At 42.1% G+C, this 23,183-nt stretch overlaps 1 protein-coding gene across 3 annotated transcripts in view; it reads left to right on the top strand.

The window, feature by feature from the left end:
- Positions 1-23,183, top strand: part of sema5ba (sema domain, seven thrombospondin repeats (type 1 and type 1-like), transmembrane domain (TM) and short cytoplasmic domain, (semaphorin) 5Ba) — a 249,449-nt gene that overhangs the window by 160,669 nt on the left and 65,597 nt on the right. For all 3 annotated transcript variants that reach the window (XM_060929724.1, XM_060929722.1, XM_060929723.1), the window contains exons 6-8: positions 15,649-15,711; positions 17,017-17,115; positions 17,219-17,432. In XM_060929724.1, coding sequence (XP_060785707.1) covers positions 15,649-15,711; positions 17,017-17,115; positions 17,219-17,432 — 376 coding nt within the window. The remainder of the gene's footprint in view (positions 1-15,648; positions 15,712-17,016; positions 17,116-17,218; positions 17,433-23,183) is intronic.

The raw sequence follows: 23,183 nt of genomic DNA, 5'->3' as shown, positions 1-23,183 counted from the left end.
ATTCGATAATTGCATGAATGAGCTGATGTACAAGTGAGTGTATGAATAGCAGGAAGAGAGAGATATGGGTTGTTTTACAATCAGGGTACGCAAGCTAAAAATCACATTTAACACTTATTATCTTCAATATCAAAAGGCTTGACTACAACCCCGATTCCAAAAAAGTTGGGACAAAGTACAAATTGTAAATAAAAACGGAATGCAATGATGTGGAAGTTTCAAAATTCCATATTTTATTCAGAATAGAACATAGATGACATATCAAATGTTTAAACTGAGAAAATGTATCATTTAAAGAGAAAAATGAGGTGATTTTAAATTTCATGACAACAACACATCTCAAAAAAGTTGGGACAAGGCCATGTTTCCCACTGTGAGACATCCCCTTTTCTCTTTACAACAGTCTGTAAACGTCTGGGGACTGAGGAGACAAGTTGCTCAAGTTTAGGGATAGGAATGTTAACCCATTCTTGTCTAATGTAGGATTCTAGTTGCTCAACTGTCTTAGGTCTTTTTTGTCGTATCTTCCGTTTTATGATGGGCCAAATGTTTTCTATGGGTGAAAGATCTGGACTGCAGGCTGGCCAGTTCAGTACCCGGACCCTTCTTCTACGCAGCCATGATGCTGTAATTGATGCAGTATGTGGTTTGGCATTGTCATGATGGAAAATGCAAGGTCTTCCCTGAAAGAGACGTCGTCTGGATGGGAGCATATGTTGCTCTAGAACCTGGATATACCTTTCAGCATTGATGGTGTCTTTCCAGATGTGTAAGCTGCCCATGCCACACGCACTAATGCAGCCCCATACCATCAGAGATGCAGGCTTCTGAACTGAGCGCTGATAACAACTTGGGTCGTCCTTCTCCTCTTTAGTCCGAATGACACGGCGTCCCTGATTTCCATAAAGAACTTCAAATTTTGATTCGTCTGACCACAGAACAGTTTTCCACTTTGCCACAGTCCATTTTAAATGAGCCTTGGCCCAGAGAAGACGTCTGCGCTTCTGGATCATGTTTAGATACGGCTTCTTCTTTGAACTATAGAGTTTTAGCTGGCAACGGCGGATGGCACCGTGAATTGTGTTCACAGATAATGTTCTCTGGAAATATTCCTGAGCCCATTTTGTGATTTCCAATACAGAAGCATGCCTGTATGTGATGCAGTGCCGTCTAAGGGCCCGAAGATCACGGGCACCCAGGATGGTTTTCCGGCCTTGACCCTTACGCACAGAGATTCTTCCAGATTCTCTGAATCTTTTGATGATATTATGCACTGTAGATGATGATATGTTCAAACTCTTTGCAATTTTACACTGTCGAACTCCTTTCTGATATTGCTCCACTATTTGTCGGCGCAGAATTAGGGGGATTGGTGATCCTCTTCCCATCTTTACTTCTGAGAGCCGCTGCCACTCCAAGATGCTCTTTTTATACCCACTCATGTTAATGACCTATTGCCAATTGACCTAATGAGTTGCAATTTGGTCCTCCAGCTGTTCCTTTTTTGTACCTTTAACTTTTCCAGCCTCTTATTGCCCCTGTCCCAACTTTTTTGAGATGCGTTGCTGTCATGAAATTTCAAATGAGCCAATATTTGGCATGAAATTTCAAAATGTCTCACTTTCGACATTTGATATGTTGTCTATGTTCTATTGTGAATACAATATCAGTTTTTGAGATTTGTAAATTATTGCATTCCGTTTTTATTTACAATTTGTACTTTGTCCCAACTTTTTTGGAATTGGGGTTGTAAATAAACTTGGTTGTTTATTGTAGCCCTGTGATAGCTCTATTTACCATGCAAAAAAAAAAATTGGTGATAACGTTATTTTTGGTGAATGTATGGCAATATATGTCATATTTAGCAAAATTACTCGTGTCATTCAGAAAAAGTGCTTTTTTGACCACAGGTTACTCCAAAAGGGATGCACTTAAATCATTCTTTATACCATAAAACAAATATTTGGCTCCATATCATTGGAAACATAGTTAAGTTTTAATGTTGAATGCCAGTAAGTTTTCAGACTATTTTGATCAAATTAGTATGTAATTGTGTCAAAAAACAAAGTCCTCTCCGAGACAGCTAATTTTTCAATATAAAATAACATATCTAAAACGATTATTTTCATCCTAAAATGTGGTCAAGATATTGGGACATAAATATTAGAGACAACTAACACAAAGCTTACAGCCTTATATTTAAAAGCACTATGGAAGTAGTGGATTCTGAATTGTCAAAAAAAAAATGTCCTCTCCGAGAATCACTTCATTTGTTTCTCCCAGCCCTGCTTAAAGCTACACTCAGGCCCTGTCCACACGGCAACGGATTCAGGTGACTCCGATACAATTGCTTATCGTTTAGGCCTGGCGTCCACACGGCACCGGCGTTTTGGGTGCCCAAAACGCAATCTTTTTGAGAACGGGTTCCAGAGTGGAAAGATCTGGCAACGTTGCCGTTGTGAAGTCGTCTGGATGAGTAGAATGGATTTGTTTACGATGACGTCACAACCACATGACTGTGAGTGCTTCACGCCGGGTAGAAGTGTAACGAATATCACCAGGATATCACCAGGAAAAAGCCTTACAGAGCACTAGTGAGAGTGAAACACGAGCTTGGATATTATTATTATTATTATGTTCAGTGTTAGTTCACAGTAGTAATGCAAGAAGCAGAATAGTGACAGTAATAGTGAAGCAAAAACATGCAATTGTACAAACACTGCAGCTCTACAGCAAAATATTCATTTATGAAATGGTCTGATTCTTAACACCAGTAGTGCCAATGATCTTCTCATTGCGATGCGATGCGAGTTGTCAACAAATCCTATAACTTGGTTCATGAAACGCGCTTACAAAATATTTTCACTGTGAATATTTATTGTGTAATGGTGCAAAGTGAGAGAGAGAGAGAGAGAGAGAGAGAGAGAGACTCTGCCCTTAGGGCAGAGTCAATCCCGCCAGCAAAAATAGGGAAAAAAAGGAGCGATCTCACCTCTTCAGATGTTGGTTTTAGTCCTACAATACATTCCTCAAAAAGGGCGTAGAGGAGCAAATTAATCCATCAACGTGTAGCATTCAATTTATTCCGGACCATTAAAGACGCCGCCTTCCGCGTAGAATCATACGTCATCCTCGCCGCCATATTGGATAGGTCAAAGCGGAGAATAAAGATTAGCTGCGTTTAACTGTACCAACAGGTTTGCCGTCCAATCGAGATCACATGGGATTACCTTTCACAGGTGAGACTGGAAAAATACTTTTCATTGTATTTGGTCATTATAATGTAATTTTACGAACAGATTTTCCTGACTTTGTGGCTAATATGAAGTCTCGCACATAATAGTTTATGCGCATGCGTCCTTACTTCTTCTATTGTTCTGGTGTCTCCGAAGGGACCGTCTTACAGCACACGTAGAGGTGTGGCATGTGTATTGCATCGTTTTCAGCAAGCGTTGCGTTGCCATATGGACCTGATATTTTACTGATCGTTGCCCATTTGGACGTGATATATTTTTAAATAACATCTCGTTGCCGTTGTCGTGTGGATGTAGCCTTAATCTTGTTATTATACAAACTATTACACATGCCTATGTTCATATGTGTATTAATTTCCAAAAGTGCAGATTTGATAGATTTTTTTTTTTTAAATTTGAATTTTGGACCCCTGACACACAAACTTTGTACGCTGATTGTAAAACAACCCATATAAAAAGAAACACATACTACAGTTATTTGCATAAATAAATATGTGTACCACAGTGTAATACTTTATGCATGTTGTGTAGCTATTGTGATAATTTTTATTTGTGTTGAGAAGAACACCCATCATATTCCAAAATGTAAATAAGTAGTAAATTTAAATATTAAGTATTACTTAATAATAAGTAATGAGTTTCAACCAAAAAAAAAGTCAAATGGCATTTCTCTAACCCATCCCAGTGTAACGGCTGTAAAAGCTGAAAGTGTCTGTGATTTCTGTGTTTTGCTCACAGGCCGGTGAATTTTCAGTGAGCTTTTGTGCCTCTGCTCTTGACCTGTGAGCTGAAATGTGTAGCCTGATTGGTTTGTTTAGGTGAAAGGCAGTTTTGGAATCCGACTAATCTATTTTGCCATGACAGTAGTAGTAGTAGTAGTAGCCTACACTAATACAAATCAGAAGTCATCTCATCTCTCTCATTATCTCTAGCCGCTTTATCCTGTTCAACAGGGTCGCAGGCAAGCTGGAGCCTATCCCAGCTGACTACGGGCGAAAGGCGGGGTACACCCTGGACAAGTCGCCAGGTCATCACAGGGCTGACACATAGACACAGACAACCATTCACACTCACATTCACACCTACGGTCAATTTAGAGTCACCAGTTAACCTAACCTGCATGTCTTTGGACTGTGGGGGAAACCGGAGCACCCGGAGGAAACCCACGCGGACACGGGGAGAACATGCAAACTCCACACAGAAAGGCCCTCGCCGGCCACGGGGCTCGAACGCGGACCTTCTTGCTGTGAGGCGACAGCGCTAACCACTACACCACCATGCCGCCCCAAATCAGAAGTCTCTCATCTCATCTCATTATCTCTAGCCGCTTTATCCTGCTCTACAGGGTCGCAGGCAAGCTGGAGCCTATCCCAGCTGACTACGGGCGAAAGGTGGGGTACACCCTGGACAAGTCGCCAGGTCATCACAGGGCTGACACATAGACACAGACAACCATTCACACTCACATTCACACCTACGGTCAATTTAGAGTCACCAGTTAACCTAACCTGCATGTCTTTGGACTGTGGGGGAAACCGGAGCACCCGGAGGAAACCCACGCGGACACGGGGAGAACATGCAAACTCCGCACAGAAAGGCCCTCGCCGGCCACGGAGCTCGAACCCGGACCTTCTTGCTGTGAGGCGACAGCGCTAACCACTACACCACCGTGCCGCCCCAAATCAGAAGTCATGCCAGGTATTTCCCAGTGCCTGACAAGACCTTTATTCTTCTCTCTCTCTCCCTTTTTTTTGGGGGGGGGGCATTTCCAAAAATGTCTGTGAGTCAAATATTTTGAAGTTGTCTGAAATGTTTGAAGAAGCACAGGTTTCATCCATCCATCCATCTATTTTCTATGCCGCTTGTCCGTCATGTGGAAGCTGGAGCCAATTCTAGCTGACTTCAGGCAAGAGGCAGGGTGCATCCTGGGCAGGTCAATCATAGGGCTAACACAGAAATGAACCACCATTCAGTCACTTTCACACCTATGGGCAATGTAGAATAGCCAGTTGACACTGGTCTGTGGGAGGACACCAGAGCACCCAGAGGAAAGCACAGGTTTCAACAATTTCTTATTTAACACATTCAGAGGTCCATGATCAATCACTGATAAGATGATTGATACTGATTGATAATCAAACGCACCAAGTTGCAAGCAAAAACAGAAGCGTCTCTTCTTTATCGGGAGATGTACGTAGCAAAGCCGGCCTCCTTTCATTGACCTTAGCAAGTAATGTTGCAGCTGCGTGAACAAAGGCCACACTGGTCAAGAGGTGACTGCCCTCCTCAGCAGATTGTATTTAAAACAAGAAGCCTTACACAGCAGTCAACATTAGAAAGAATCCATGAGAATCTGAGTGGGTTGGATTCTGTTCAAGTATTTTGGTCTAATGTAAACATTGTTTTTCCAAATATGGTGTTGTAACCACAATCAGCATCAGGCTAAACTATGAGATTAGAACAGCAGTGTGATTGCTGCCATTCACATATTTTAGAGTGAGTTGTAACATTTTAGGAGGTAGGGTAGGGTGGGTGGCATGGTGGTGCAGTGGTTAGCACTGTTGCCTCACAACAAGAAGGATCTGAGTTCAAGCCCAGTGTCTGACTGGGGCCTTCCTACGTGAAGTTTGCATGTTCCCTCCATGCATGGGCGTCGCCACCATTGAATGTGAAGGGGACGTGTCCCCCTCACATTTCATAACTCTTTGTTTGGACCCCCCCACATTTAACATAAAATATGAGTTCACCCAGCGCCGTTTCTGTTGCTTCGTGAAACAATCCATTCCACTTGATCGATAAGAGAATACACAGACCACTGAAAATCCACTCCGGGTTTTCCGGGCGTTCCCTACAACAACTCACTGCGTGCAAGAAAATCTCAGCGCGAGCAGAGACATGTTGGTGCAGCTGCTCGAGAGTGGAGGAGGTGACGTCAGCCACATTGCCACCTCACAATGGCTAGCTTTTGCTGAAACCTTATTCTTTTATCTGCTCTCAAAATTAACCCTAGGCCACGTTAAATTAATGTTCAACTAAACAGTGAAATAAGCTTAGCCTAATGGGGTATTCTTGGTTGATGGTGAATTGTTTGCAGTATTTGCTCCTCCCCAGACACAATGAACATAAGGACATTCTTTACAAAGAAGCGGAAAGTCAGTCAAAATTTCCCCACAGGACAGTTTGGGTTTCTTTTGTCCCAATGGAAATGTTAGTGCAGGTAGCTGGTTAGTCAATGTTAGGAGATGTATCAGCTAGCTTAATGTTAGCCATCATTTAATTCAAACCCAGTATGCCTGCCTTACTGTAATGCCAAGAATGAGGTCAAGTCTGCTCTGATGATATTTATTGATTCCCTGTTTTGTCTGGTCTTTGCCAGTTTTCTGGAAAGTAACATGGGAAATCAGTGTATGGGGAAGGAATAGTAGAAAGGAAAGCGATGGCGAGAGATAGATGTTATTCCAGGCGGATTGTGAAGGAAAGGGGGATAAAAGTGATGAAGTGGTAGAAATTGTGGTGGCACCAATGTAAGAAGGAGTTATATCTATAAATCTATTTGTTATACTAATCTGTAAATGTTACTGTAGTACCACCATTGCATGTAGGTTGACAAAACTGCACTTGTTCATTGTGTGAAGTTCTCTTTTATGTGTCGTTGCTTGACAGTGTAATTTTGTGTTATGAAGACTGCATGATGCCATGCCATTTTTGTTATGAGTATCACTAAATCGGAAAAAAGTAAAACGCACCCACTAAAGTCACTGTTGGTGGTGAACAAAATTGCACCTGTTCATTGTGTGAAGTTGTTTTTTATGTGTCACCGTTGCTTGACACAGTGTGATTTTGTGTTATGAAGTTTGCATGATGCCATGTCATGCCTGTTCATTGTGTGAAATTATGAATATTCTTATTTTTAAACATACAGTTGAGTGTCACGATTGCTTGGCACAGTGGCATGTTGTGTTACATCTAAAACTAAATAAAAAAGGAAACACAAAATAAAAAGTAAAATGCACCCATAAAGGTGATAAACTGTGTCACAGTCATCTCATTATCTTCGGCAGAGCAGTGGGTTTAAAAACAGGCTGATGAATATATGGACTCGTTGAATGAGGACTTATTGTTGAGTCTCGAAAATAGTCATTGAATTAAAGGTGGGGTATGAGATTTTGGAATAACGGTTCCCGCAAGCCATATTTTGAAACGAAACAGGCCCGCCCTCGCCATGCTCCCACCCCCCGCGTCTCGTTAAGTTAGAGTGTAGAGAGCTTGGAAAAATAGCTCAAACTTTCTCATTTAAACTGTGTTTTCAGCCCCAATTTTCACTCCACACACATAATTTTCTCAAAAGTAGTAGCCACACTTGTCCTGATTCACACAATGTGTCTACCTACACGATAGGATTTACAGTTTTTGAATGAGAAGCCTGAAAGTGAGGAGAGGACAGGTGCGCTGCCTCATAGACTCCCATTATAAACTTGCCAGAAATGTCACTCGTTTTTAACTCACTCTAGTGACCTCGTTTTTTACACTACAGACAAAAAAAATTACATCAGTGTGTTCAGGAGAGCCTTGTGGCACTCACTGTGAAAGAATTTTGTGAATATCTCCTTCCATTTTCGTGTAAATCCCCGTTGTTTGGAGGAACCTTTTTCTATGCATTTCTGTCTCTCCCTGCTGGCTCTCTCTCTCTCTCACACACACACACACACACACACACACACACACACACACACACAGAAGGGCCGGGCTGGTGGCGGGCTTCAGTCTGATTGACGTGTCAGTATCCAGTCATTTTGAGGTGGTACCTCGATATGATTGGATGGCGTTTTTCCTTTATTTTACACTGTAGACTGGATTAAAATATTTCGTTTTTGGGTCAAACCTTCTATTGTACTGCTTGCAACATGGGTGTGAGGAGCTTTTCAAGCAATATGGTAAAAAATACTCCTGAAAAAAATCTGATACCCCACCTTTAAGTGACTTTTGTAGGTAAAATTAGGTGTTTAACAACCTGTTAAAAATACACCAGAATGCAGGAAATGGCCTCTAATTAATTAATAAATGTAATGGGGGAGGACCCCCCACACCCCCCGCCAGTGTGTCCCCCCCCACATTAAAAATGCTTCTGACGCCCCTGCCTCCATGCCTGCGTGAGTTTCCTCCCACAGTCCAAAGACATGCAGATTAGATCAATTGGCTACTCTAAATTGCCCATAGATATACATGTGTACCTGCCACCAGATAAGTTTTGGGTTTGGGTGCTATTGCTGGGTTTCAAATCATGTGACTTTTCTTAGCGGTTTTACCGGAAGTGAAATAGCTGGTGGTCTAAACGGCTGCCGTAGTGCAAACAACTAGCAATAACTTATCAGAGTATGCTCGTAATCTAGAAGCCACTGCTCGCTTTAGATATATTCAGAAGATTGCTATGTGCAATGGAATCGACCCCTACAGTCTGGGAAAGAAGGATTTGTTATACGATCTCGAAAACTACTCTTCAGTCGAGTTCTCCGACATCTCGAACTATCTGGCGTTGCAGACGTCCTTCTACACCGCAAAACAGATGAAAGCATGGGAGAGTATGGAGGCTTACAACTTTTTTTTGTATGTGGCTGGGTAAAGGACCTCGGTATCAAGTAGCTGCCGAATGAATCCTGGATTGTTTTTGCCCGTGTAAGTATGTTTTTTTAAGCTTTTCATTCACATCTTTACAACGAAGCGCTGCAAGCTGAAGTGTAAACAAACAACAGTTCATTTGATTCTCACTTGTGTTGGCTCCTATCTCTCAGGTAAATCATTCACAAAGATCATCAGAAACCCCTTTAAAGACCTGAATCTTAGTTAAACAAGATGGAAAAGTGATCACGGCGCATTGTAACTGTATGGCTGGGGAAGAATTTTGTCGCGACCTTCATGCATATGGACTTTGTGAGGAGGAAACAAAGAAACAGCTGGGGACTTTAGCGCTTCATGACTAAAAATGTCCCGTAAAATAACGACACGTAGCAAGAAAAGTACTTGGAAAACTTTAATGACATAGCTGAGAGGGATATATAAATCTTTCACCAAGGGATCACTGCAAACTCGAGCATGCTTCGACTCGGCTCCCTTCGATTTCAGTGAGAGGTTCAAAAGCCACCTTTCTCGACGTCTTTTTGTGAAATCCTGTGTTCGTTCACCCTTTTTTATTAGTTCACGGGGAACCCTGAAGAAACTTTTTAGTTTCACGGTTTGATCGATTCGAACAACCTAAAACAGCGCAAGCGTAAGGCATTTTTCATGTGAGCAATGCACCTTCTCCATACAAACACTTTGTCAACTGAGCTTTGGTAGACTAATGAGGCGGATGTGACGTCACGTGAAACCCAGCAATAATCACCCAAGAGAGTTCATGGAAGCTAGTCGATGGCTTCCTGGATCAGCGACCCTCAACTATAGACCTCTTGCAGTCACGTGACCGGAATGTAAACAGCCACCATCTTGTCGGTAAAAAACACAGCTGAATATTGCTGCACTCGTGTACAAAATGGATCAATTTCAACCGACGGACTACACGGCTCATTTTTCTAATGAACAGATAACTAGATATATGTCTAAAATAAACAACTTACAGATTAGTGACCCTTATGGCTTACCGGACGTAGTTTTCACGACCGTGTCAGTGGATATTGAACTGCCAGAGGTGGAATCCCCAGGTGTGTATAATTACCTCATTAACTTTCCCTCGCTGTTCAGTGGTGAAGCACTGCGTGCTTATAAATCTCTGGACAGTTATCTTTACAGAAATTCAGGATTTGTCAGCCCCCCTCAGATGTGGCATCTTGTAAACAAGAAAATAACAATCCTCATTGGACGGGTAAGTCACTTAAGTATTGAGACCCCGCTGGTCTCGCTATCTCGTCCGGAATGTTGTGCATGCGATGGAAATCGCTACAAACCGTTATTTTCTGCTGGAAACCAATGTCCAGTAAGTCCATACGGTTGTAGTGGATATTGAAGTCCGGTACAGACGAACAACACGCAAAAATACACATAAAAAACGTGCACAGGTAGGGAGAGCTTGTAGTCTAGCACTATTACTGTATATATGGTATACCTGATAGCAGCAATCCATTTTGCACGCCTGTCAGGGTCCCGTGGCAGCCTACTGTCAAGTGTATGTGAGCATCATGGGTTTCCCACACTTGATAGGGAAGGACTCGGACACAGGATTCCACTCGTCTTATGTTTTATTGATTTTCAGTGGAGTTGACATTGTAGTAGAATTGTATATAGTAGGGTTTTCCAGAAGAAAAGGTAGAAGTAGAAGGCGGAAATATGGCGTTTGACCGACAAGGTGGCGTCTGTTTACAATCTGGATCGGATGTGACGTCACATGCAAGTGTTCCATAAGGATGGCAGCAGACACACAGGAGGTAGGGCACATCCTGGCCAGCCTGTCAAAAATGAAAAAGTGGCCACATTAAATGGTGCTGGTTTGATATTTTTTTGCTAGCAATCCAAATTTCAGCTGAAATTAGAGTCTGATGAGCTGGGGCTGATCTCATTCAGCCAACTGGTTATTAATTTCCCCCTGTAATTTGCCCAGATTTAATCATTGATGTGGTCTTTGTCACTGGGTGGTTATTATGTGAGCTTCATACTGGGAAAAAATCAAAAACCATGAGAACAGAAGGCACCAGGAGGTGGTCTTGGTTTTGAAGTGTCTTACTGCCAATCTGTTACTCTAGACAAACTGATATTTGTATATTTGTTTACATAAATGTGTGGATATGCATAGTAATTTTTGGTTGTTCTGTTTGAAATTGAACATATGCATGTTCAGGCAGTGAAAATGCTATCATTTAGCAAGAGGCATTGCTCACTAGGTTAGCAGTCGACTGAGGAAGTTGTGCTCACTAATTGGCCAATCACAAATTAAAGCAATTAATCAGCCACACGCCCGCTATGGTTTAACCCTGCTGTGCATTTAACCCTGCAAGACAATGCTGCCACACTGCTACAACCATCATGTGGAAGTGTAGGCATGGGCTTTGACCAAGTACTCTTTTTCTCCACTTATCTTTTTCTAACTTCAAATGCTTTTTGGAAGCACAATAGTGAAGCTTCAAATAATTGACCATTTCCTCTTTCAATCTTCACATTCACACACTTGTACAGCTCACACAGTTCAGCTCAATATGCAGTCTCTTCATTCAGCCCCACTCAAAGGGTATGCACCTCCACACTACACTGCTTCCATTTTTCAGCGCAGTTGTTGGCTATAGCCGGTGGAGAGGGACATGCTAGAATGAGGAAGGTGTGTGTGTGTTAGGGGTGTGGGTGCTAGAATGGGCAAGCGTATGTGCTTTGGGGAGAATATGGTATGTGGTAGGACATAGAATGCATCTGTGCACTCCCTTGTTTAGGGATCAGGGTTGCAGGACAATGAGGAAAAAGCATTGGCAGTCTTGTCACATCTATCAGGGTGGTGCTCAGTGCAGGGGAACCGGCTGGCTCAATAGGGAACTGTGTTAAAGGACGAAACAGGGCGGGATCAAGGAGGTCCCCTTGAAGCCTACAGATCTTGAAGGTTCAGTATTATAAGGTTCAGTGGAAAGCCTGCTACTCTAGCTGGAAATGGGATGGAGCTTACACACCTTTATCAAGCACAGCAAAAATGTCGAGGGAAAGTTAGGCCACATTAATACATTTTAGCTTTAAAATGCATCACTAAAACATTTGCTTGGCCCAAGAACATTTTCGTTTTAAGACGGCGTTTTAAAACTAAACTGTATTAATGTTGACGCAGCCTTAAGTAAAACAAAGCACAACTGAGGAAAGTTGAGGATGAAAATGAGTTCTTTTTATGTTTTATATGAAAAATTGAGACTAAATTCAGAATATCCTGTCAGGCAGTTGGACCACTGATGTGTAAAGTTAATTATTTTCTTCTTCTTATTATTATTATTATTCAGCTGTTCTGGAGTTGGAGTTGCTTGATGTAGAGTCAGCAGACAAAAAGCCATGTCACTCTAGTTTAACAGTGAAATAACTTTGTTTGTAGCAAGTAGCAAAATGTCCAAAAGACATTAACGGTGTTCGGGTGTAGGTGCCTCATTGGTAATATTCATGGATCATAATTAGTCGTCACACCTGATATTAGTTATGCACAACAGATACAACTGCCTTATCAGCAAAATCAGACTCTAAGTGGAAACATATAATTCGCAGCTGCCATATATGCATACTGTGCACATTTACATTTCCTCAATAATGTAATTCGTTAATGTTCAATAATGTAAAAATGTAAAGAATGTTGTAATAATAATAAATTACGGGTGGCACGGTGGTGTAGTGGTTAGCGCTGTCACCTCACAGCAAGAAGGTCCGGGTTCGTAGCCTGGCTAACGCGACTTCAAAGCTCTGCGAGCATTTGGTCTGGCCAAGCTATTAAGCCAAACCATTTCCCAGAGCCCGTGGTTGACCCGCCTCCCTGAAATGCCTCAGTTTGCTACTGGTCGAAGCCAGAAAAGGCTGTGACGAAGCTTAAACCAATCACATCACTCTTTCCTCTGACATATGCGACGCGACGGGGCTAACTGGTAGATTAAACTCTTACCGAAGCCGGTCGGGAGCAAGGCGAAAACGTCCTTCCTTTCAATAAATACCTCCAGGGCTGCTCTTTGCTCCGTTTTCAATGAGAACTTCCCGTTGAATGCTTTCAATACAGCATCTACCGCTGTGTTAAAGGCTTGCCGCTGCTCCATATTCGTGATGTGAATGAAGCGCTTCTGGCATAGATTCTGTAAACAATCTATGGCTTCCGGTCGCAGTTCTACTACGTCACTGCCTTGAACACGCCTCTACCCAGGGCCGTTGGAGATGCTCAAAGTTGATTGGTTCCCGATTTTTCGGGAGCTTGGAAATGCTGTAGATAGCCTGCCTGGCCAGACTAAGCTCGGAACAGGCCCTCGTGTTGCGTCACGCTTAGGATGGGCGGGCCCAGGGTACCGGGTTCGAGCCCTGTGGCCGGCGAGGGCCTTTCTGTGCGGAGTTTGCATGTTCTCCCCGTGTCCGCGTGGGTTTCCTCCGGGTGCTCCGGTTTCCCACACAGTCCAAAGACATGCAGGCTAGGTTAACTGGTGACTCTAAATTGACCGTAGGTGTGAATGTGAGTGTGAATGGTTGTCTGTGTCTATGTGTCAGCCCTGTGATGACCTGGCGACTTGTCCAGGGTGTACCCCACCTTTCGCCTGTAGTCGGCTGGGATAGGCTCCAGCTTGGCTGCGACCCTATAGAACAGGATAAAGCGGCTAGAGATAATGAGATGAGATGAGATCTTCATGTTCCAATTTAGCATAGGATGCAGAGTATATTTGACCAGTATTTCTGGATCTGAAGAAAGGCTGGAGAAATGTTGGCTGGGACGAGAGAGAGAGAGAGAGAGAGAGAGAGATACACATGACCGTGGCTTTTCTTTAACATAAGTGAGATAAAATTGCAGAAATCCATTGGAGAGTGCTGTGCTATTACACTCATTATTGCCTTCACAGCTGCCATATTAACTGTTAGGACTTAAATCTTTAAAACTGACTTTAATTTCCCCCCGTTCCGAAAAGACTTACAAGGTCTTAAGGAATTACACCAGTATAAAATGTAATATTTTATCAATTTATTTTGTATCGTTTTCTATTTAATGAACTTCAGCATTCTGATCTTTACAACTAAAATTTGCTTTATCCAGCAAAGAAAATGAATGTGCAACAAATCAAAGTGTTGCTTAAGAAATTAACTACAGAGTAACTATAGAGTTTAATTGCCAACATTACTTGGCGAGTAGGAAGGTAATTAGGTAATTATAGGTGTACATTCTTGGTCTACGTTATTTCATCAGTTTTTGTATGAAATGTGACGCTTGTCAGGGGCAATTTGCCATTCAGACGTTTTATCTTCTCCTGAGTGAAAAGCCAGCATTGCTGCTTCACTACCAGGTGGATAGTAGCTCCCCTAAGGGTGGCAAAGTCCCAGGCACCCTATTGTGGCCCTCACCAAACATGGCACACAGTACGCCTTTCACAGACCCACTTCTCAGAATGTGCATTGGGAACGGCAGTGGAGGGCTGGCTTTGTTTCAGCGTGGTGAAAAGAGGGGGCTGCCATGGTTAAGGTCAGGGTTAAGCTGACGGACTTCTCTATAAACGGCTTCAAAGACAAGATGCTAATGACCCCAACTATGACTCACCACAAAGGCATTTCTCACAAACAACCCCCACTCGTATCCTAGCACACTCTGTCACTATGTTGAAAAATACAGCTTTTCAGTTTGTGTAAGTGATGGGGGTTTGTTTGCTCTGACGTCACACCATCATCGTATCCTAGTGAGCGAGAGCCAGCATAGGTTTTGGGGGAGAGATGAAAATCACGAGTGACCGTCTTATTCAGAATATTTGAGCCATGATGCTACTGATGAATGAAGGGGCCCATCAGGGATATGGAGACTTTTGAAGAGCCTTTTGTTTATTGTCATAGTTTTAGTTCTTTACATTTTGGTTAATATGTCAATGCTTATGTTACACTGAACAAATCATACTTCAAATAAAGGTTCGGTATTGCTTAACTGATTACTCTTTATCCTCTTTAGCACAGAGCTTTATGTGGAGAAAAGGGAAGCGGTATTATGAATGTAATTTTAGGGAGCCAGAGCAGCTCATTTCGTCCAGGTGGTGTGCATTTTACTTGGTAGAAAGTGGAGAACAGGATGGAAAGGAACTCGAGTTTCTTATATTATCTCTGCTCTGTGCCATATATTTTTTTTTTCACTCTCAAACACACTGGGCTGAGCAGAAGACTATTTTTAGGTGAGACAGACTGGAATGAGAGCTGTTCGTCAGAAGATTGTGGAGGATGTGGCTCCAATTTTGTGTAAAGATGGGAATGGAGAAAAACAGTAGCTTTGAGCCTTATATTCACGCTATATACAGTAGACTATCCATATGTAGTATATAATACACGTATGCGTGTGAGGTATGATGGCTGGTATGAACGGTTTCAGTTTGTCTCTAGAACTGAACACTGGACCAGCTGCTACAAAGTGGTGTAATTGTTACAATGACATTGGAGCTAGTGAAAGGAGGGAAGGCTGGATTTCTCCGCTTGGGAAAAAGAAAAAAGCTAGTCAAAGGCATTTACATGCAAATTTCATCCGGTTTCTTTACCTCACCCTTTTAAGCCACTGCCCCACTTATACCTATAGCTGTTTACATAATAAACGAGCATCAATAAGATTAATGTCTTCAAACACATCTGGCTAAATGCAGTATTGCACAGTTGTGCAACATGCCTCGAGCTGAACGTCTGCTGGCTGGTAGTGAATGCTGCAAGTCACTTCTCAACATGTATTTTGGTTTCCTAGGCGACCGAATGGGGCCCAGACGAAGACACCAGGAGGTCCTGTCAAAGCAAAGGGAAGACGGAGGTAACCTTGATACCCTGGTTTCACTGCTGAATAGTAACATTTCTTTCAAAATGCTGCCATCCCATTGGATAGAGGAAAGACAATAGGTTTGGCTCGTACGGTAGGAGGACACCGTGCAAAGCGCATTTATCTCGAGTTTGCGAAAGCACAAATCTCCAGTTAATGAATAATGTGTTGTGAATAATAAATAATTTATGCCACATCAGTGCTCGTGTGCAGCTTTAATATGCTGATTGAAACACAGCATTTACCAGGTGCTTATGATGGCTCTTTTTCGCATTTCAGCATGCCAGACAAGGTCCCCCTGTGGTGCTGATAAGAAATACTGTGATCAGGCTGCCTTGGTGGATTGATTACTGTGACACTTTTATCTGTAGAAAAAGAGCTAACTGGCGAAAAAAGTAATCTCATTTGCAAAATCTGAACATCAGGTCTGACCTCAGCTCATTTTAGCTTTTAGAGTTTCGGTACAGGATTAACACATTAAGATGGTTTTATAGCTCATAAGTTTAATTTTTTTACAAACATGCTTCATATTTGCTTTGACCAGTTCCATATATTGACAGGAATATGCTAAGGCAGCGTTTCTCAACCTTTTTTCAGTCACGGCGCCCTTCAGAAGTATGCAAATTCTCAAGGCACCCCCATATAAAATATACGCAGTCACGCTGACCATACACCGACCCCGGCAGTGACGTTGTGACATGGGAAAGGGGGCCGTGAGACAAATTTTGATGATGCATGAGGCGGCGATGATCTGCATTAGTGTAACTATTGTTTTTTGGAATTTTAATTCATTTTATTTATTTCAATGTTAGAATATATCATTTTTTGACGGCACCCCGGGGTGCCACGGCACCCTGGGTGAGAAAGGCTGTGCTAAGGGATAACATGGCCTTTTCAATTTGGAGGTGTTTGTAGCAGTTCTCGGAGTTCCCAACAACTCAGACTTCCTCTCTGTTAGCACTGAGCTTCCAGTTGCTTACTCTCTAATTGAGGAACTATAGAACAACACGGCAGCAGCAGCCATCATTTAAAGTGGAGAACACAAACCACTGTCAGTTTCCCGGTGCTAATATATTCCGTGCACTTTTCTTTCCAAGACACTCCATCCCTCCCTGTTTGAAGAAATGTGCCTGCTTAACCAAGCTCAGAAGAAGCTGAATATCCCGAATGTCTGTTGTAGCAGCACTTATAATTAACTGATAATTACAGGATGACCTGAGGTCAGATGTAGGTGACTTATGTGGTATTTGAGGAAACAGCAGTGCTGTAACATCCTGACAGAGTTGACGTTTTCTGTAGCTGGAGTGTCAGAACTACATCCGAGTGCTTCTGGTTAACAAGACAGAGGTGATGACCTGTGGCACCAACGCGTTCCAGCCTCTGTGCATCATCAGAGAGGTAAGTGACTAACTCAGCAGTTAGAGAATATTAGATTTGATAAGGTTTTTTTTTTTTTTAAAGGAATTGGAGCATCTAATTGATTCCTTCCCTTCCGTCTCAGGTGGGGAATATAAGCAGGATATTGGAGCGGGTGAACGGAGTGGCACGCTGCCCTTATGACCCTCGCCATAACTCTACGGCGGTTGTGACAGACAGCGGAGAGCTGTACGCCGCCACGGTCATTGACTTCTCTGGCCGGGACCCAGTCATTTACCGCAGCCTGGGAAACATGCCTCCTTTGAGGACTGCCCAGTACAACTCCAAATGGCTCAATGGTATGAGTAACACAATGATGAGTAGCATGCTATAGATGCACACTGGTGTAACATAGGGAAAAAAATAAAAAAATTCAGGTTTTGATTTTATGCACTGAAATAACTATTAGGCACAATTTTTACAATATCTATATAAATTAGTTGTTTTTACCCATTTTAACCTTGAAATCAGCATTTTAATGATTACCCATAATGCATTGTTTATCGGGCTAAAACAAGCAAAAACGTCATAAGACAGTGGAAATACTACCTTTACTACCTTCACGTGGCGTCTTTCTCGATCGCACGTGCCTAGCAGCGTACCTTCTAGAACATTCCTGGGTGGTCACGGACTGTCACGTAGCCTAGTTCGGTTGTGAAACTCGCTAGGATGGAGTATTTTCGCGAGTTGAGTGGCAAACTTTTGCACCGCAATTTCTCTATTCTCGAAATTTGTAACCTGAAACCCTATGATTTCAGAAATGTTTCATAATGTTTGGGATTTTGAAAAATGCTTCTAGCAAGTTTATTTCGCTGTATTTTTCTGTGAAACTTGGCATAAATCATCCTTAAGTGATGAGCGTGACATTGTTATTTTGGTCTGGGTCACGGAGTTAGTTGGAAGCGGGAGAAATGAGAGTTTCTCAACTACAGCAGCACTTCTCACCATAGATGGCTAGCGTGTTTCACAGCGTTTGGGATTTACTAAATCGACTAAATCTCTAGATCTACTGAAGCTACGAGGATATAAATCACCAGGATTCTAATTTACTGGGTGAGAAGTATTATATATATTTTTTGAAAGGTTTATTCGCGCTACAAGTCCATGAAAGTTGGAATTGTTCGTGAAGGGGTTAGTTAGATTTTGGTAGCGTGACGCACACAACAAGCAAAAGAGAAAACAAATTTTCTTCCGAATTTCCTTGCTTTATCAAAATTATTTTTTGATACATTAAAAGACTGTGTTTATAATATTTAAGCGATTTTTTTTTTTTTTTTAATTATAGAGAATATTTGATCAAAACTTTCAAAACAGCATTCAAAGTGATTTTTCACGGGTGTAAATGTTACGCGTGACGTCCATAATTACGTTAAATTTTAAGAACTAAAATTCTGTTAAAGATTCTAGATTTGTGCTATCATTCTGGGGTTTTGCTGAATAATACTTTAGGGAGTTCTCTTACAATGCTGAAAATTCAATGAGTTTTGGTGAAATTCTAGAAAAGTTATTTACATTTTAACGCGCCTGATAGCGATTGTGCTCACACAGCGTGCTACTCATAAATGTCTTTGCAAAACATTACATGACTCAACACAACCAGGTTCAAAACAACACTCACCTATCACTGGTTTGACTACTGGGAATATATGTGGCTTACTTACATGTGTGTATCCATTTTAGTGTACGAGTATAAGACTCGGATATTATGCATGAAGATCCACGTGTCGGTAGTGAATCTCATGTCTCTCGTGTCTTCACATGTTATTTACTTCAAGCAAAGCAGCTGTTAAAGCTTACTTATAGAGCAACAAGCAGCGTTTGCCTCAGGTGGAACAGATCAGCTCTCTGCAAGGCAGTAGTATAATTATTCCTCACAGCAGGATGAGGGTGAAATTGCTGCCGCAATGCTCCACTCTACCAGAGACACCCACCTAACTCCACTGTGGGAGATATGAAGTGAGGGGATGCAGGAAAAAAAATAGGTAGGGAGAGGTAGAGTTAATACACACATACATACATGCACATTTTCCCCATCTGGTAGGTGGAAGCACAAAGACTCAATTCTATGCCTTGGTGTGAAATATAATCTGTCGGATTTATGGTGCTGTGCTTCTCATGCCCAAATTCAGCTCCAGTATATCCCACCTGTAAAAAATAGCACTTACTCACCAAGCCACTGGGATGTGAAGATAACCCTTAGAAAGTGAAGTGTGAATTAAAATCTCATTTTCATTCATAAGTCTGTTCCGATGGGGGTGAGGAAAGAACGTCACAGACCTCCAGGGTCCTCCTTCACCTGGCCCGTTGTTGCATTGTGCGCCTGCATATAAGGTGCTGACTGACTACATTTTAATAATGAAGTGAATTGGAATGGGATTGGAATAAGCCCTGAGTTTTGGCTCCAAGTTGAAGTCTGTGCTACCTGAGAAGCTGCAAACCTGGCATGATCTCAAACACACACAGGACACAGGCTCGAACCGATCTGTTTACTTTCACTGTGCAAGTAGAAAAATACTGTTTGTAATATTCACACCCACATATAACTGTACAGTCGTGCACAAGCCTACAAACATGGGCACACTTATACAACATGAACAGACTGGCCTACCTCTCAGTCACAGAAAAATCTGCTCGTTGGAAGTACACCACTGAACTATTTGCAGCAATGCAACAATGCCCAAAATAATTACTACACATAGATGACTAATAATAAAAGTTTAAGCTAAACAGAACTATATAAAAAGGTTAGTGTATTAAATATGTATTTACAGGTCTTTAAATGATTACTCGATATCCAGAAGACTCTACGTACCTTTAGTTGATGAGTATTCAGTCAAATCCAGCTGCACACTACACACACGGAGAAAACCCCATTCTTTGTGCCTCTGGTAATGTCAGTGCATGATGTTCTGGGATGCTGTAGCAGTTTAAAAAGCTTTCAGTTTATTTACAGAATGATCGTGATGCTCATAATGAAGATCTTTCCAGCACGCTTAGCACTGCTTGACGCTTTAAAATACAGTAGTAGAATAGTAGTGATTTATATTCTCTCTGTATGGTGTCACCGAGAAGAGGATGGCTTCGCCTTTTGAGTCTCGTTCCTCTCAAGGTTTCTTCCTCAAATGTCTTTTTCCTCAAGATTTATACAGTGACAATTTTGTGTTTGAAAGCGAAAGCATGAAAAGTGTAAAATTAGACAGAAATGGCAGGCCAACCACATAAACGTGACCTAATTATTATGGTGATATAGTGGTGAGAACAGAGCTAGATTTTGAGTATATAAATGATGATGGAGGTAGCATTGCTGTCTCACAGCTCTAGGGTCTCTGTTTCTTTCGTGAACTGGGGTTACTGTCTGTGTAGACTTGTGTTCTCCTTGGGTCCACAGGGTTGAATCTTGGCAGTAGAGGTCTGCGCGGGACAGAATTTTTAGTCCCGCTCCCGCCCGCTCCCGCATTGCGCAGTCCCGCTCCCGCAAAGAATTATGATTTTCAGTCCCGCTCCCACCCGCGCCTGCCATATTTTGTCCCGCTCCCGCCTGCAAATCCCGCATGATGCAGACGTTCGCATTATTTCTCACGAAAGTTCTTGTCATTGGCTTGGGGAATTAAACATGCTGAGCTTAGCTGAGCTCTCCACTGACCCATCCTTCGCCTAGCGCACGTAGCGAGGGTGCGCGTTGCCAGGCGGCATGCGCAGCTGAGGCTTTACAGAGATACCCATTGTGAGCTTCACTAGAGGAGCTCTGCTCTTCTGCCATGATCGGAGATCTCAAACACGGAAGAGCGGAAAGGAATCGGAAACATACGCGAGATTAGACCACATCCGCAAATTTAGGCATCTTAAAATGTTTTTATTAACGCCAAATAAAATATCCAGCACAAATTATATATGATAGACATAAATTAAGAATTTATAAATTTTATTTTAAACACGTTTTTAGTTAGCGGGACTGCAGCTTATCACCTCTCCCACCCGTTCCCGCATTGTGCACTCCCCCTCTCGCCCACGCCCGCAATGAGCTTTCAAAATTTGTCCCGCGCCGCACTGCTTTGCGTCGGGTCCCGCGGGACTCCCGCGGGAGTGCAGGGCTCTACTTGGCAGTTGCACGGTTGCCAGTGGTGACTGAAAACTGACCCTGGCCACGAGAGTTGAGGTTTGGTCGCCCAAAGGGCGACTATGATTTGAGAAGTATGAAAAAATTACAATAAAAATTAAATAAAATGTTCCTTCCTTGGAGTACCTTTCTTTTCTTTGCTTTCCTTTCCCTAACTCTGAGTTCGTGAATTCTAGTAAAAGTTTAGTTCTAAAGTGCAAAATTCAAAGCTGTTCGTGAGTTTACAGATCGCTCCACAATATCCACTGCTGTGTCCGAACTCACTCATTACTCACTATATAGTGGACTATATAGTGAATTCGCCATTTTGTAGTGCTGTCCGAATGTATAGTGAGAATTATTACACCCTATACAGGCATGTGAGAAAATTAGGACACCCCATTAAATAATCAGCTTTTTATTTAGAAATGGTACACATACCAATATCCAGGCATGTTTTTATGTATTTTTCAAAAAGAAAGTGATTTGATTGCAATTTAACAACAAAAATGAACATTGTTTGACAAATCCAAAAAAAGAAAAAAAATAAAGTATGTATTTCAATGGAGGAAAAAGTTAGGACACCCTACCCCCTAGTAGCTAGTGTTGCCCCCTTTGGCTGATATAACTTCAACGAGACGCATTTTGTAGCCTTTTACCAGTCTCTGACATCGATCAGGAGAAAGTTTGGCCCACTCCTCAATGCAGAATTCTTTTAGCTGTGAGATGTTTGAGGGGTGTCTTGCATGTACAGCCCGTTTCAAGTCACCCCACAGCATTTCGATGGGATTAAGATCAGGGCTTTGACTTGGCCATTCCAGGACTCTCCACTTCTTCTTTTTTAGCCAGTCCTTGGTGGATTTGCTGGTATGCTTTGGGTCATTGTCTTGTTGCAGTATCCAGTTACGCTTCAGCTTTAATTTTTTGACAGATGGTTTCACATTTTCTTCAAGCACCCTCTGATACACAGTAGAATTCATGGTGGATTCTATGATGGTGAGTTGGCCAGGTCCTGCTGCAGCAAAGCATCCCCAAACCATGACACTGCCCCCTCCATGCTTTACAGTTGGTATGAGGTTCTTTTCTTGGAAGGCTGTATTTGGTTTACGCCAAACATGTCTTCTGTTCTGGTGTCCAAATAATTCAATTTTAGACTCATCTGTCCAAAGAACCTTATTCCAGAAGTCGTGGTCTTTGTCTATGTTCTCTCTGGCAAACTTCAGTCTGGCCTTGATGTTTTTTTTAGAGAGCAAAGGTTTCTTCCTTGCACACCTCCCATGCAAGTCACACTTGTGCAGTCTCTTTCTGATGGTAGAGTCGTGCACTTTCACATTGACAGTTGCCAGAACCTGCTGTAATTCCCTTGATGACACTTTAGGATTTTTCAGGACCTCTTTGACCATCTTGCGTTCTGCTCTTGGGGTAAACTTGCTCGGACGGCCAGATCTTGGCATGGTGGCAGTTGTTTTAAATGTCCTCCACTTGTAAATAATTTTGCGAATGGTGGAATGGCTAATGTTAAATGCTTTTGAAATCTTTTTGAATCCTTTACCAGAGTCGTAAGCGGCCACAATCTTCTTTCTGAGGGCATCAGGAAGCTCTTTAGACCTCACCATGGCGCTCACCTCAACATCCCAACTGTCAGGGCCACACCAAACTAAATTTGAGGTTTAAATAGGGCAAGGCTCCATTCAAATGCTGGGTAACGATGTACTAATCATGTGCACCTGACGTGATGCACCTGTTTGGGATTTTCAACATTTTAAGAGGGATAATATAGGGGGGTGTCCTAATTTATTCCTCACCAGAAATTGCATTATTTTTTAATTAAATTTTACAGAAAGTTTTAAAAAGGCTTTTCTTATTTTTTTATTGTTTAGTTATATTACTTGGATCCCTCATTTTAATTAAAATTTACATTAAATACCCATATGTCCAAATATATTTTAAAATA

Source organism: Neoarius graeffei, chromosome 9 (genome assembly GCF_027579695.1).
Source record: "Neoarius graeffei isolate fNeoGra1 chromosome 9, fNeoGra1.pri, whole genome shotgun sequence".
In the NCBI taxonomy this organism is placed as follows: domain Eukaryota; kingdom Metazoa; phylum Chordata; class Actinopteri; order Siluriformes; family Ariidae; genus Neoarius; species Neoarius graeffei.
The sequence above is the reverse complement of the archived record's forward strand: the minus strand, read 5'-3'. Positions and strand labels throughout refer to the sequence as shown.